Source organism: Cinclus cinclus, chromosome 3, assembly GCF_963662255.1.
Source record: "Cinclus cinclus chromosome 3, bCinCin1.1, whole genome shotgun sequence".
Lineage (NCBI taxonomy): Eukaryota > Metazoa > Chordata > Aves > Passeriformes > Cinclidae > Cinclus > Cinclus cinclus.
In genome coordinates, this window is record NC_085048.1 from 96,999,504 (window position 1) to 97,015,515 (window position 16,012).

Genomic DNA, 16,012 nt, shown 5'->3' on the forward strand with positions numbered 1-16,012 from the left:
AGAGGAGCTGTGTACTTCATGTTTTGCTTTCCATCTCCTCTTCTTATACCCATCCCTTCCAAAATCTGGGAATGTATTTTCATCTGTTTTCTGGTATGACCTAGCCATGGCCATTCCACTGTGAAGTACGATGGCCATAGTTAGGGCTGGACTGCACAAGGCAATATCTAATGTGCAATCCAGAAAGTGACTGCAGTAGAATATATCTACTATATATCTACTACCAGTCTCTATGCAGGGAGATAAGGTGCTGAGAGGCTAATAAGATTTACTCACCCCAAGCCTGTAATTATCTGCTTGAGGGAAAAGTTTGACCTACCTATATGAAGGAGCCCCATATTTCTTCAAATTTATGTTGCAGCCTTTTATGTGTGCAATATATATTCTTTCCACTGGCATACAATATCTGCTCCTAGCTGTTGTATCTGCTTGAGTGATGAGGACACACCAATTTCATTTTGGAAGCAACAGTAGTACAATCTTTTTTCCCTTACTTGGTTTTCTCAGAAGTTGCAAGAATGATTTTTAATTTATCCTTTATTGCTTCCTCCTAAACTCTTTCAGTTCCGCAGTAATACTATTCTAAGGGAAGGTTTTGTTCTTAAAACCTAAGAGCACTGATTCCATCTGACAGCATCACATGGAGATAAATGTACTGCATCTCAGCAGAAATGATTTATGATGATTTTAGCTGATTGCACAAGACCAAATCCTACCATGTTCCAACCATCTGTTTTGCAAGGAAAGGCAGGAATTTGATGAGGTGTTACACAAAATACAATATTCACTCAGGACAACTCTAAACTGCTTTCTGCCTCAGCAGGTATAATTTAGGACATGCACCTTGAAATTTCTGGGGAATCTTGAGGAGAAGGAGGAATAATTTGCTTTTTCTAGCTTTGCAATTTAACACTTACAAAAAATTAAAGGGCAGTAGCCTTTAATTAAATTTAATTTAAGAGTAGTAGCCCTGGAAGGCACACATTTCAGGCTGGAACACCTAATAGCATCACTGTGCAGACACTTCCTGCCACTTGAGATTTGCAGCCCACAGAGGACTGATGTGTGTATGTGCAGCAGAGCTTGTAGGCATAGCCCAAGACTAAGAGGATACTTCTTAAAACTTCTATTCCTCTTCATACCTTCAGCTTATAGCCACTGGCATATTTATTAGTAAACTTCCCTGGGAGCTGGATTTCTGTTCAAAGCAGCTCTGTCCATGATAGGGTGGACAGTTCCTTTCAGTGGCTGATTACTGGCCCTGGATCTACATGGCTCTGTGGAGGTCATGCAGAGACTCAGCAGAGTGAAGAAAAAGACAAAGTTAGACCATTCAAGCTCCAGGCGAGTACTCTTGTCCCAGGACCCAGCCTTCTGATTAGTGGTTAATCCAAAATCACACAATAAACCATAACCAGAAAGAAAACCCAGCAGCCTTTTACTACTAGAGTGATTTCTTCTGTCAGCTTTCCTTACTGCTCCCAGTGTGACTGATTATGGAGTGCTCAATAAAACTTCTATCAAAATTTTGTTTGTCTAATCATCTGATGGGACCCATCTAATTAACTGGCTGACATTGCTGGAGTGGGGCAGTATTAGTTGTCTTAATTACACTTTATCTGTGTTCCACTGTTGGAGAAATCTCGGATTGAAAGAGTGAGTAAATTGATACGTGGTGTCCTTCTTCCTCTGCCAAACTAAGTTCTTTTCTCTTTTGCTCAGAATTAAAAATTCTGACAGACTCTCTCTGGTAGTTCTGGCAGGAACAGTGCCTGATGATATCTTTGAAACCATATATAGAAATCCAGAAAGATAATTGCTGGCACAAGAAGATACTTGAGTGGTCCATTCACATGACTTTTTTTCTGTTTTGTCTAGAGATTTTTTTTAGATTTGTCTCAATCCAAACATTGATTAATCATCAGTCATCTCAGAGATACAAAATCCACATGCCTTTCAGAAAATAAAGAGCAAAAATTGCATGTGAAGTAAAAATTATCTGGGAATTCAACCTGTAAGGCAGAAAGAGACTTTAAATCTCCAATTTTTTTATATCCTTTTCTTCTCATGAGGTAAGAAAAAAAACTGTCTGAAACAGACAGTTTCCTGTGCTTAGAAAAAAATTTAATGCATTCTGCATATGTGGACTTATGGTAGCATATTAATCTCCCATTTGCAGATCTGATGGATCTCTGTCCTGAGGCTTACATGATTAACTGCACCCAGCCACATATTTCATTTCTTGTCCTGGCTGGTTGAATGTTAATTTTCTCTTCTGTACAGGTATTCTATAAGAAATCAATTGTCCCCTACATAAAATCTTATAAGCTTGTGTAATAGGAGTTCCAGATGACAGCTGCCCCTCCAGACCTTCATGTAGTTAACACATTCCTCTCTGCCCCATCCTCTCTATCTCATTGGGTCAGCCAACAACCTTGTACCCAGAGCATGATCCTGGCAGGGTGTGGTGGCAGCTGTGGAAAGTACTATTGATTGGAGCAAAAATCAAATGCAATTCAAACCACCTAATCTCTCCTTTGAAGGAAGAACACATTCCACTGGAATAACAGGCCTAAGGTTGCCATGCTGGACTGTTGGACTTGACTTTTTCTTTTTAACTGTTCTTATATTACTGTACTGACTTTGTGTCTCTTTGCCACATTGTCCAGTAGCAGCTGAGCTCCTTGGTCACTCTGAATCAGCACTGGGCAAAGTACTGAAGTACCTTTCTCAGGTTCTATAGTTTACAGATTTTTTTTTTTGCTCCCTCTAAAGTTTAGGAAATAGTGGTGTTTGGATGGCAAAGTCAACTGGGACTAAAACACAGAATGAGAGCAAATTTGGCTACCTAGTCACTATTGCACTTAAAAACATCTAGAAAAGGTGAGCTCAGCAGAGGAGGAACACACACCTACAAGAATGCATAATTATTCACTGCTTTGATTTAATAGGTACTAAAAGCCTAATCCACAGGATGGCCTCTATTAACAACTTATTAATAATTTTGCTCAGCTCTATTCTTCAGAAAACTAATTTGACAGGGTTGTTGGGGTTTTTTTAACACTTTCTAATGGAATGTCGTCTGTGATGAGTTCCTAATTTCCTGAATTTGGTTTGCTGACTAAAAAAATAAACAAGCATTGGACTAATTTTGCTGTGGGATAATTTGGGGTCATTCTTGCTGTGTGTTTGATGCTCAGTGGCATGGCAGTTGCTCAGCAAGGTGTCAGATGATGAATTTTTTTCCCTGGTAGGTCATATGCGCCATTTCATTCATGTCAGCTGGGTACCACATAGACACAACTGCCACAAAACTCAGTGAGTCTGAACATCAAACAGAAGGGAAGACGGAGAGAAAGAGGGCACCAGGCAGATGAATTCATGTCACAGTTAGCATCCCATGACTACTTGTTTGATAATTCTACAACAGATCATCTACTGACATCCTCAGAATGATAAAGCTGTTGTGATTCTTGGCTCAGCATGGCATAGTGAGATGTATGGATACAAACTGATTGTTACAGCAAGATCCTGTTCAGAGGTGAGATAAAGTCAGGAGAGGGACAAGGAGAATGCTACTTCGTTCCAGAGGAAAACTGAATCAATGCTTTCTTAGTAAAGATACTGGGAAAGTGAGGTATCATCTTAATTCAAACACATCCTTTTTGCGATCTTACAAGTATTGAAACATAGTTTGGAAATAGCATTATGAATGGAATAGGGCAAGGCTTCAATTAACAGCAGTTACTCACACCACATTAACAGAATTGCTCCATATAAAATAGCAGATGCTGTGACCCCGTATACATTCACAGGAATTCTTGTTTAACAATTAGATGATTTTTTGGCTATGTGCAGTGGTGCTGAAATCCAAAAGGAGGAAAGTCAGGAAGCGCAGCATCTGCCTAGCTAAACTAAAGGCTGTGTTAAGCAAGAAGAAACAAAAAAAATCTTATTAGGGAGAAATTTTAACTTTCTTTTCCTTATATCATCTTTCATCTGCAGATAATATGTCTATGACAGCTCAATATTTTTCAATAATAAAATAAAACACAGTTAGACAACAAATGTCTTCTTTCCACATCTCTCAAGTATTCATTTTCTCTAGAGATCTTTTGAAATTCATGCAAGGGGTTCCTTGTATGAATTGACAAAATATGACAGTTCATCCAACTACTGTTTTGTGCCAACTGGAGCATATTTTCTAACAACTGCTGTTAGTCAGTTCTTTATTTATTTATTTATTTATTTATTTGGCCAGAACTGGCATTTGAAATGCACTTTCATGTATTGTTTTTTGCTGTAAGCATGGGAGACTTGGTGGACAAATATTTCTTGTGTGGACAATGAGGTCTGACACTTCTTGGAGCAGGAGGAATGAAAACGAGAGCTGTTGCTAGTTGTTCTCCCAACACCCCTTCCTCACACCTCTCTCTGTAGCTGTCTTGAAAGACTGTGCTTATAATTGATTGATGAAGGAGTCCTGGCCCTTTCTTTGTAGTTTGATTTTCACTGAACAAAGCAGCTGTCAGAGATTTTGGTGATTCAGTCCCTGGTGTACACTGAGGGGCTGGGTGGATATAAAGTAGATGCTGTCATTTTTATGATTCTCTTAACAAATAAATGAATAGCTGCATTATTGCTGTTTTCTCTAAGCAGTGGCCCATCCATCGTGGTTCACTCCCCAGAGAATTAATTTAATGCATCTGGCATGAGGAGAGCTCTGGGCTCCACAGGAAGGCAGGCAGCTTGCTCTGTGCTTGGAAACCAGGCCCAAGCACCCTTCCCAGGATGTTGCTGGGATATTCCCTGGGGTGTTGCTCCTCTAAAGTTTTTTCTCCAGAATGTAATCTAACCTTAAAGCCCCTTCCAAAGGCAACCTGAGTGTTTTTCCTTCAAAGTGGGCATCAAAGTGAGCAGTGCTGGCGCTACCAGCCTTGACCCTGCCCAACAGCCACCACTCCTGAGTGCTGGGGAGAAACTGGCCCCACTGAACTCTTCCTTGCAGGCAGTGAGCTCTGAGGAGCCCTTGAAGCCCTGTGAGGGTACAGCAGCAGCCCTGTCAGTAATTTCAAGGTCAGGGCATCGTGCTCAGAGACCTGCTGGCGCAGAGGAAGAACACAGAGTGCGATAAGCTAACTTGTGCTGAGCGGCTTGAAATTAAAAGGAGGTCCCTGGTGCACACGGGCTGTGTCTCAGGGCAGGGAGAGGAGCTGGCGTGGTGCCCAGCTGATCTCGCTGCTGCCCTTGCAGGTGACTGAGGTTCATCAGATGGAATGGACCCCAAAGCTGTGCTGAACAGAGCAATGCTGTGGGGCTGCTCAATGCCTCCCCACACCCCCATGTCCCCTGTCAGGCCATGCTGTTTCTCTCACATTTATCAACTCCTGGAGCAGCAGCCCAAGGAGTGGGCAGTGATTGTTGGCACAGGCATTTACTAAGGGTAGTAGGACCCAGAGTGCCTGTCAGGGAGACACGTGACATAAGCATCCCTTAAAATGTGCAGTTTGCCCTTTCTCGGTGCTGGACAATGGAAGGAAGTAGGTGAAATTGTCTCTTCAGACTTGCTTGCTCAGCAGGAGCAAGGCAGTTAAGCCCTGCAATTGTTTTTTGCTCTTGAATTTGTGGGACTGCCAACACCTTTTCCCTTTCCTTTTTTTTGCTGTGCCCTTTCATCCTGTGGTAGATACCCTTATTTTAAACTGCTACTGTAACTCCAGTTGCAAAGGTAAAATATAGCACCAGGAATTTATAAGAAGTTTCACCTCTTCTTTGTGTCAGTAGGGCAATGCTCCCTTCCAAGGACCTGGCCTCTATTTGGGTCCTCCTGGGTGCTCAGCAAGTGGGTGAGCTGACAGCCAGGGACCACAATGTCTCCAATTTATGTTCTGTTTTCAGGGAGAAATACTTATTGCTGCAGGCTTCTTTGTGGCACCCCACACGGGCACCATGGTTTGGTGAACAGAAATTCAGAAAGGCCTGATGAGGCAATTGAAACCCTTAGATTGAATGCCCTGTGCCCTTTTGTACTCAGAGGGAATGGGAAGGCTTTAGGAACTGGCTCTGTCACTAGGATTAATAACTGGAAAATCAATTTGTCATTTCCCTGTCATAAATTAAAAGCTTATAGGCCTTATAACATGAGTAAAATAGAGGTTAGTAGGTATTGATGGAGGTCTCAAAGCTCACTCAGCAGAGCAGATCTCTACTACACAATTTAAATTATGTCTCCTCCACAAGGAATATCTGTCAATATTTGTATTGCAAAAAGACATCCTCTGCAAGAATATTTTATCTGTTTCTACATTGCTGCTGCGATTGTTACTGCTGAAAGAGTTCTTGAGGGAGATTGTGGCCCTGACTTGATTGGTGTGAGTGACCTTTACATTGTGCATTTGTCTGTAGATGTATAAATTAGTCATATGCAAACTGATGAGGTGCCAGTGAAGATGTACCTCACTAAACGGGTCCTGCTGAGAACAGAGAACTTCTCTCTGCTCCTTTGGCTGTGGCAGAGTGGTGAGAAAGGAACCACACCCTTTCAAAGGTGTACCCATCTGAAAGTAACTGAGGAGGAGTGATTTGTAAGAGTCAGCAGACCAGGAGCAAAAAGGAGTTTTTAAAGTCAGGCATGTATAGAACTAGAAAGGAATAGTCTAAGAGGAAACTACCTGGTGGTAAGGTTTTTGTGGTTGAAAGGAGAAGTGGTTTAGACCAAATATATTTAGTCTTTTGTTGGACAGCTGAAGAAAAGATTATCAGAGTAGTTTCTTAACAAGAACAGTTTTGGGGTTTTTTTAAATCTATCTCTCAATATTAGGTTATTTTTGTTCTAAATAAGGTATGTTTCCATGATTTGTGGTTATACGAATGATCCAAGATGACCCAAAAGTGCATAATCCATCATTTGACCTGCTGCAATGTAAAATAATACTTCCCACTGATTACTGTGTTTTGGTGCATTACTGATACTACTATTTTAAGGCATTTGTTTATTAGAAAACTCTAATCAGTTTAATTGAAACAGATGTCCTTGTCAGATATTTTAGTTATCTGTGCACAAATTATTTTTGTTAGGTATGTTGATAAAATATAAATAAATTGAAACACTCACAAGACAAACATAATCAGACATACATAGATTCCAGTGTCTTTTTTAATTGAATGGTAGCTTAATTGGCTTTTCAGTCTGTGGTTAATATTCTGTGTCTTTTTGCATACCAAAAGCTGAACTGAATTATATCTACAGCCTTTCTTAAACAGGTTATTATCTTACTTTGATTGTAAACATCACTTTTGTTTCTTCCTTAAAGGCATAATGATGATGAAAGAATTCTAATAATTAAATTATCTGTTTTGCTCTCTCATGCCCAGCAGTTGCAGATAAAAGAGATTGTTGGACAAATAGTTGTTTGTTCAGATTTGGGTTTTTTTAATTTACTATTTAAGAAGAGACTTGCTATTCTTTTTCTGTATGGAACTTAAAGTCCTGTAGAGCATTTAGGATCTGCAGTGTCAATATAGTTTTGACATAAATGCATGTACTTTGTTTGAATCTCTGTGACATCTCTTTTGGAAAATCATCAACAGTCACAAAAAATCACTCCACCTTACTGACTAGGACAGTGTTCAAGTCCAAAAGCTCTGTATCTAGCCAACTTATATTTATATAGGTTTTAAAAAAATAACCACTGGAAGTTGTTTTACTTTCAATTGCCTTTCCTGTAGTGTTTAGTTTTTTAAAAAAAAAAAGGCAGAATGGCCTTTATCCAGCTTCCAAAAGCACATGGCTACTGCTTTCTGTGCTTAACTGGGCAGGCAAACAATAAACTTGGTGTAGCCTTTAAATGTTAAGACAAAAGTGAAAAAGGAAAGAGAAACATTGCTTTTTTAATGCAGAGGTGTAAAAAATGGCAGGTGATTTGTGGCAGCAATTCAAGTATTATGTGGGTTTTGTATTTGCAAGTGTGGCTTATGTGGTCTTGTAATAGCTAACACACCAAGATCAGCTTCTCAGTAAAAAAAAAAAAAAAAGTATTGTATATAATTCTTTTTTTATGAGGTATATTACATTGTCGATAGTGAAGGACATTGTGAAAGAAGGAAAGCCTGAGGGCAGGAAGTTAATGTTAGCTTTGGAAGACTGGATGCTGTTTGCACAGATTTTTTCTGTGTTGCATCAGATAGCATTTCTTTGTACTGAATAGGAAAATAACACTGAAATTTGTGTCTGGTACAGGACTAATTTAAATAAGAACTTCTAAAAAGTACTGATATTCTAATGATGTGAGGGGGCTATTGAATCATGTACAAGTTGCAAGTGTATTTCCACTGAATCACAGAAACTGTCAGATGCTTGAGCCAAATAGTCTCCCTCTCTTCCAAGGAACACCCTGACGTGAAGGGCATTCAGTGTGACCACAGCAGGCACATTAGATCGTTCCCACTCCCTGTAGGCCATTCATTGCAAGGGAAGGGAATGGCATTGCTGCTTGCCTTTTCTTCCTTTACTTTCCCTGCTTCGGGCAGAGGCTTTAGCTGTCTGCAGGGCTCATAACACTGGTTATGACCAGTGGCTGGTCTTTAATCACATACCCCAATTGAATTGTACCAGTTGTAGGTCAGAGGCCTGTTGTGTTAAGGGCTCCACAACTGATTGATAGCTTTCTTTTGAGATGGAGATTCTGGAAAGTGAGACCAAAGTGGGGTGCAGAGCTGGCTATTGAGTGCTTGTGGCACCACAATGAGACAGCCAGGGGGACTGGAGGAGGAGAATGTGAGCGCCTTGTGGATATCCATGAAGGAAGGGCCTCTCCGCTTGGGTCAAGAGGGTTAGAGGGCACAAAGGCTTCTGTTCCCAGCAGCTGGGCAGGAGAGGAGAGGAAGCAAGCAGCAACTGCTGGAAAGCCGAAGAAAAGATGAGATTGATTGGGAAGAGAAGTGCACAAAGAATGAAATAGTTGATTTGAAATGATTGTTCTTGCCATGTGTGGTCCTTGGCCTGGGCTTTCCCATTTGTCATCCAGTGAGTTCCATCAAAAAAATCCTTATATGAGCTGTGTTTCTCCCCTCCATATTTTTTTTGACAATGCCTTAAAACACATACTGCTCAAGGTGCTCCCTTAGGTGACTAGTAAAGATAATATATGTTCTGTAAACTATAGTTGAGTGTTTGGTTGCTCTTTTGTCTGTCTGGGCTTAGGTATAATGTTCAACAGACTACTAACACTTCATAGAGTAAAAAAATGTTTGGTTTCGGTTTTACTTTTTGGGTTTGGTTTTAGTTTTTGGGGGGTTTTTTAAGACCATCTAAGGGACAAGAAATAAGTGGTCTGAGGCTTGGATATGATACTGCAGTAGTAAACTGCATGAATATATCCAGTTTCCTGCTGCCTAAATTGAAGTGTGCTTCATGTATCATGAAATTTATATTGATAACTTAGAAGCCTGAAGAGAGTAGAGGCTTGTGCATTTGGATTCAAGGAAATGTGTGTAATCCTTTTTACTGCTGCTTGTGGTGTAAATGAACTCCTTATGTTACATGGTTTCTCTGGTGTTGTAAGGTATTTAAAACACTGAGTGGATGATAAAGCACTTGGTTAAGAAAATCAAATATAAACTGCAAAAAAGTCTCTGTTCCTTCCAGCTTGCTGTTAAAAAGGGAAATTAGCTGGGAAAAGTATAACAAGAGGGCAATAGTATTAACCTTCGGATTAGAAAATATTTTATCGCCAGGAGAATAGGCTGAACTACATAAATCTGTGCCCACAAAGAAGAAATTAGATGTTCAACAGAGAATGTAATTGAAGTTTAAAAAAATCAGTTAATTTCACTGATGTCGATTCAGATTATTTGTTTCACCTGCATAGTATGCCAAGACAGAAAGACAAGTGCAGAATACTCCAAGGAGCATCTGTATTCTTTTTTCCTTGGCTTTTTCAAATGGATCTAGCCTGCTCAGAAACACTGAAGTAGTTCTAAAATAATTTTTCTCTTACTGAATATTGTGTTGAGTGCTGACTGTGGTGACAAAAGCAAATGCATACTGGGCATTCCAGAAAATTTAATGATCTTGGCAATTAAAAGTAAAATCCTTGCAGGTTATCACTGCATGTTGTGTCAAGAAACTTGAACTGTGGCGTGATGGTGAACTGCACACTGCAAAGTGAATCATAGTTGTACCAGCAGGGTAATGGTTTCTCTCGAGAAACATCTCAAAAAGAGAAATCTCTGTTGGAGGCATTTGCTGGCTGTGCTGCCTGGAGGCTGAAACTGTGCAGCATCAAGTCTGATTTCTGCTGTGTGTGTTGTCTCAAGAGAGAGTTTCAAACCCCAGGTGTCAGAATGTCACCTCCTGGGGTACAGTCCCTATGACTTCCAGCACATTACATATGCCCAGGATAGATGACTATCTTTGTAAAGACCATCTTTGTAAATGACTATCTCTCTTTGTAGAGACCTGTGCTCACTGAGGTGGAATATGGTTGTGAATCTTGTTAGGAGTCTTTGCACTCTAACGGTCCTGGTTGAATTTGGAGCAGCATCCCAGAAAAGATTGGCTTTCTGTCCAATTTCATCCATTGACTAAGCTATTTTCCTTTCAATCCAGATGATGCCTTTCCCCAGTTTAGCTTGAGCTGCCCTTTGACCTGTCCTGAAGGGGAATTACTGGCTCTTGGGTATTCCTTTTGATTTGCTGCTGTCTCCATAGTGAACCTCCCTGTGCAGCCCATTTCAGGCCTGTTTTTTCCTGTCTGTTTATGGAATTCCCTATTTCTTTTTACCTCATTTTGGAAAAAAATCAAGCCCTAACTCACTGAAGTATAAAATGAATGTGCATGCACATGTATGTATGCCTACTTTCAAGCACAGAAAACACCAGATTTAATTAACCTGGTATGTTTCGTGTTCATTTTCTTTTTCTAGTATTTGACTGCAACTTTGAATCTCCTTGTGAGCTGGAGTATTCCTTTACCTCAAAAGATCAGGAAACCCCCAACAATGCCTGGGTCAGACTGAATGCAGAGGAAATTTCGCAGCTAAACCTCCCAGACAGGCTGGAGAGAGATCACTCTGAAAGCACACCCAAAGGTAAGATGAATACAGCTGTGTAATGCCATCGGTGGTGGTTAGTTTTAAAACAAAAACACCCTTGCTTCCACTCCCTACAAAACCATAACAGAAAAACCCAAAAGCCTTCCCAAACAAACTGAAGTGCTAAAGACAGCTATAATCCCTTTGCTTCAACAGATAATGGATGAAAACAAAGTGACAAACAAAAGGGGGAGGGGGGGTGTTCTGTACAGGAGAGATCTACTTTCACCTAAAGGCAAGCTCCATCATATATCTAGGAAGCAAAGTATCAAATACAGTCTTGTGAAAAATCTGAATTGGGCTGGCCTGTGGCCTGGATGATATTTGGATAAAAAGTGTACTATGGTGCCCATGTTTAAGGTCATTCCATGTTTGAAAGAGTCTGGCCTTATCTTTGCTCTGGGTCCTGTTTACCACTTGTGTGTTTGCAGACCATTTTAGGCAATATCCTTTTGTCCAGGGCTTAGGTTCTCTGTTTGGTAAGAAAACAAAGATGGGCTTTGTTCTTAATTTAAGAAAAAAGATCGTGTCTCTAAATAGAGCTAGGAGGGTCTCAAAAGATGAGAGTGCAATAGACTTCTTTTCTTGGAAAAAAATTTGGTTTGTTGGAATTCCTTTTCCTGCTTAATGATCATATCTGTGAACTGCAGCATATTTCATTAAGAAGACTGTTAGTTCTGAAAAGATTTTTAGGTATATTTGTGTTCTTCTAATCTTGGGAAAGTAGAAAAATTCTTAACATCCTTTCAGCTGCTAGTGACAGATGCCTGGAACTTTTCTCTGGAAGGTGGTGTTGATGAGAATGGACCTACAAAAATGAAAATGGGGAAGTTGGAACTACAAACTTTGTCCAGGAAAGCAAATAGGTGTCAGGGAGGACAACATAAATTTCAAGGGATATGGAGCAGTTCCCATAGTAGGAAAAACTAAACAGACAAAGATTCACTATTCAATCTCCGATGGCAGGGGTTAGAGGTCTTTAAAAAGCAGATTGAAGAGCATTGGAAAGCAGCTTTGAAGTTGGTGGGTTCTGGGTTTAGAACAAGCAAGCTGAGACATTTTTCATGTAGTACCTGAATAAATGGTGCTAATAAAATACATGAATTAATGTTTTGGGGCCAGAAGCGTGCATAAGTTTAAAGAAAGATCAGATGAATTCTTGCAGAATACATTCATCACTGGATGTTTAATTCAATAGTCTGTTTAGAGTCAAGAAACCTCTTACACCAAAGGCTGAAAGTGAAAGGGTTCTTCTCTTAGGCGCCAGCGGTGGAGACAGAATTTGACTTTGCAGAGGTGCAGTCTGACTGTTTGTGAAAGTTCTTATGTTCAGGCCGATATTGAGGAAATTTTCTGTGCTGCTTTCATTCATGTTCTATTTTCTCATCCATACCAATGGTATAGTACTTTTCCCCAGATAGCCATTATAAATTAACTTTTAAGGCCCATTGATTCATCAGCAGACCAAGTCATTTTGGTGTGATCTGTGTCGTGTGTAAAGCAGATGGACTACATGTGTGCTGCATGCAAATATCTTCTAATTTCTGCATGAACGAACATCCACACACATACTGAATTTCTTCCTACGAAGGTACAGTTCAGGGAAAGTTTGAGATAAATCAGAATTTCTGCTTTGCTCTTGGTTTTCTTAGATTCTAGTGCAAGCTGGCTGCCCCTGAAATTTAGGAGCTAAAACCTTCTTTTGAATTGGGAAGAGCTGCCATTTCCCTGGAGTGGGGGAAAAAATGGGGAAAAACCCACAAAGAAGTAAATGTATTGTTCCAGGTGGAGTCTGGCCAGGACCCCATGGTACTACATGTTGTTAATGTATGATTCTTTTGGATCCTTTTCAGTAAAGTTATACCTTTGTCTAACTCAGTTATATATCTGTCAAGGCGGAAGAAAGGGAGACTGTTGGCTGGCCTTGCAGCCCAAAACCAAAGGTGGTATTGGTTGATGATTTCCAATTGCCTATTGGGTTGAAATTCTATTCCTAAGCCCACAGGTTGGGGGTTCTTATCTGGAATATAGGCAGTTTAGGCTGAAACTTGTGTTCTGCTATTTTCTTCTGTTCTGAGGGGCAGGTAACCAGTGTCAAATTGATTGAGTGGATTTAGATTTGTGGGGCACTAGGGTGGATTATTTTGCGTGGTGTATTTGCTTGCATATGTGTGGGCTTGTTTTTTTAAATTACCAGGCATGTTGGACATAGTGGTAATTTTATCTCAGTAGATCTGTAGGTCTGCAACTCATCAATGACTGTAACTCTTGCATGTATAAAGACTCATTTGAAAATCAACACTTGGAGCTAGCATCACTCTATTTTAAATCACTTTAATTACAGCTGTTTGGCACAGATACTTGTGTGGTCTGTTTCAATCTGAAATAATTAAGCACAGTAGTTCCGACCCCCACTGTTTCCTGCAAATTGTACTTGCAATTATCTCAATCTCATTTCATCTCCTTTGCAGACAGTAATGCACAGAGATAAACAGATAGCTTAACTAGATTTTGGGATGGTTTAGCTCATCCTTGTCACTTGGTTATCAAGTCATGGCAAGACATTGATAGAGACAAATGCCTCTGGTATGATTCATTAGACTACACATGAGTTTCTGTAAAGCGTTAAGTAGAAAATAATTGGTAGATCTCCCAAAGAGACACATTAGAAGAATTTTGTATTTTTGCTCATGTCCCAGCAGCATGATACAGCACAAGTATCAAGAAATCAGAAGTCAGCATGAATTAAGCGTCCAAGAGGAAGCGCTAACTCCTGGTGTCTCAGCATCTGGTTGCAGTCACAGCTGAGCAATCCTCTCACTTGGCATGTTCAGCATGTAGTGTCACACAAATCATTGATCTTCTGGATAGGAATAGATGGTGATGTAGCAGAGTTTGATATTAAATTATTCAGGGTAAAAGATTGAAGGTCTAGTTTGCAAGGAATTGAAAAGGTATGCTTAACCAGCTAATAGTGGCAGGTGAAATTTAGTGCAGGTTATTTGAATTGAGGTGGTAGGAGACACAATCAGAGGTTGGGATATATGCAGACAGATTCTGAGCTGGTTACTGTCACTTAAGCTGATTTAAGGGTAAGAATAGAGCAGTGAAAGCATCACCTCAGTAGCAGTCACAAAATAAATGTGATTTGGGGGCTTACTGGGAAGGGAGTGGAAAATAGGTACTGTATGCTGTGGTATAAATGTGTGGGCAGCTGTATTTAGAACTCAGTCTTCTGTTCTACATCCCATGCATCAAAACTCTTAGTACAGCTGGGAAAGTTTTTGAAAGAATAGAAACAAAGATGATAAAGTATGTAATGGCTGTCTTATAGGAACACTTAAATTGACTAGGGCTACCCTGCCTGCAAGAAGCATCTAAAGGAATACATGCAGAGTTGTATAGATATCAGAAATTTATAAAATATTTATAAAGGTTTATAAACTCCCAAGGGTTTGTAAAGCACTGAAAAGATGAGTACAGAAGGAATATTTGATATTTCTCCTAATGCAGTATTGAACAGCATCAAGCAAAATTATCAGATGTCAGGCGAAACAAAAGGAGCTCCCTCAGTATTTAACAAACAGTGAAACTGGAACTTTTTTTCTAGGGTATTGTTGTTGCTGGAACCTTCTGTGGGTGTGCAAATTGACAGGATATGTGCAGGGAAGCAAAATAGTTACAGCTACTAAATTCTCTATGGAGTCTTTTGTGGTTCAGAAAGTCCTCATGTGACCAGTCCCTGAAGGCCAGGAGTGGTGAGGGACAACTGTTTGCTTTCCCTGTTCATACATTGTTATTCATTTTCTATTTCCAGCTGTCTGTTCTCAGAGCCAAATGTTTCATGTTAATGGGTCTTTGGTCTGAGAGGGTTGGGGTGGTGGTGTGTTCCTCACTCACCTCTCAGCCTGGGCTTAGCTTCCCTTTGAAACATGGTAGAAATGCATAAACAGTTTTAGACCAATTCAGAGTGTCAGAGAAAAGTTGCTATTTAAATATTTGCTATTATTTGCTTTTCTGCTAAAGCCTTGGGAATGCTATCAAACCACACAAAAATATTGAGTGGTTGGTAGGAAGAACTGCGGGACTGTTTGCCTATAGAAATGTAGGTTTGGGAGGCTATAAAGGTTTTGATTTTTTTTAAAATTTGTGCTAAAATGCTTCACTCTCCTCTGTTCCCCCCATCTTGTAAGCAGACCACTGACTGAGAGAATCACTGGTGTCTGCTAGCTAGGCCCCTGAAGATCTGCTGGAGTTATTCACATTTCCAAGTCTAACTTAAATAATTTTCTGCAGGGTCAGAGATTTAAGGTTAAAGTTCCACTGATGTGCTAAAGACTGACAGGAAAACCTCCACTGCTGGGATCTGAATTGGGCTTGTACATGCTGTAATGAGTAGGCAATCCATTGTGGATTACTAGACTTCTTTTAATTCATGAATAAGCAAAAAGATGCTATAAAAAATTCAAGCATTCTGCATCACTGACTGCATTTATTTATTTTGACAAGTGTGATTAATTTTTAATTATTCATGACCCTTCATAATATATTGTACCAGCAAATGCACTGCAGTCTATTGTAATGAAGCCTGAGGAACTGGAGATCTTGCAACTGTGGCAGTATTTCCTAGGGAGGCAGGTGAGACAACCCAGTCTGTGGTTAGAAGGAAGGAATCTGTAGGACAAGGAAGTTGCACTTTCAGCTGTGTGGATGTATGTTTTTGTCATGCTCAAGGTAGAGAGTCATTTGGCTCTCTGATAAACCTGAAATGGGTCAAACCATCCATAAATTATGTACCTCTCAACTATTCAGTCAAACACAGAGTTTTCTGTATTATGGGGGCCTCTAGGGTACAGCACTAAGTTTGGCATCCATCAGGGATGGCTTAAGAGTCATCAGCAAGTGGGACTTTTCAGAA

At 40.1% G+C, this 16,012-nt stretch overlaps 1 protein-coding gene across 1 annotated transcript in view; it reads left to right on the top strand.

Annotated features, from left to right (window-relative positions):
• The window catches only part of ALK (ALK receptor tyrosine kinase), a 306,940-nt gene that overhangs the window by 82,713 nt on the left and 208,215 nt on the right, over positions 1-16,012 (top strand). Inside the window, exon 3 of the mRNA XM_062490501.1 lies at positions 10,927-11,091. Coding sequence (XP_062346485.1) covers positions 10,927-11,091 — 165 coding nt within the window. The remainder of the gene's footprint in view (positions 1-10,926; positions 11,092-16,012) is intronic.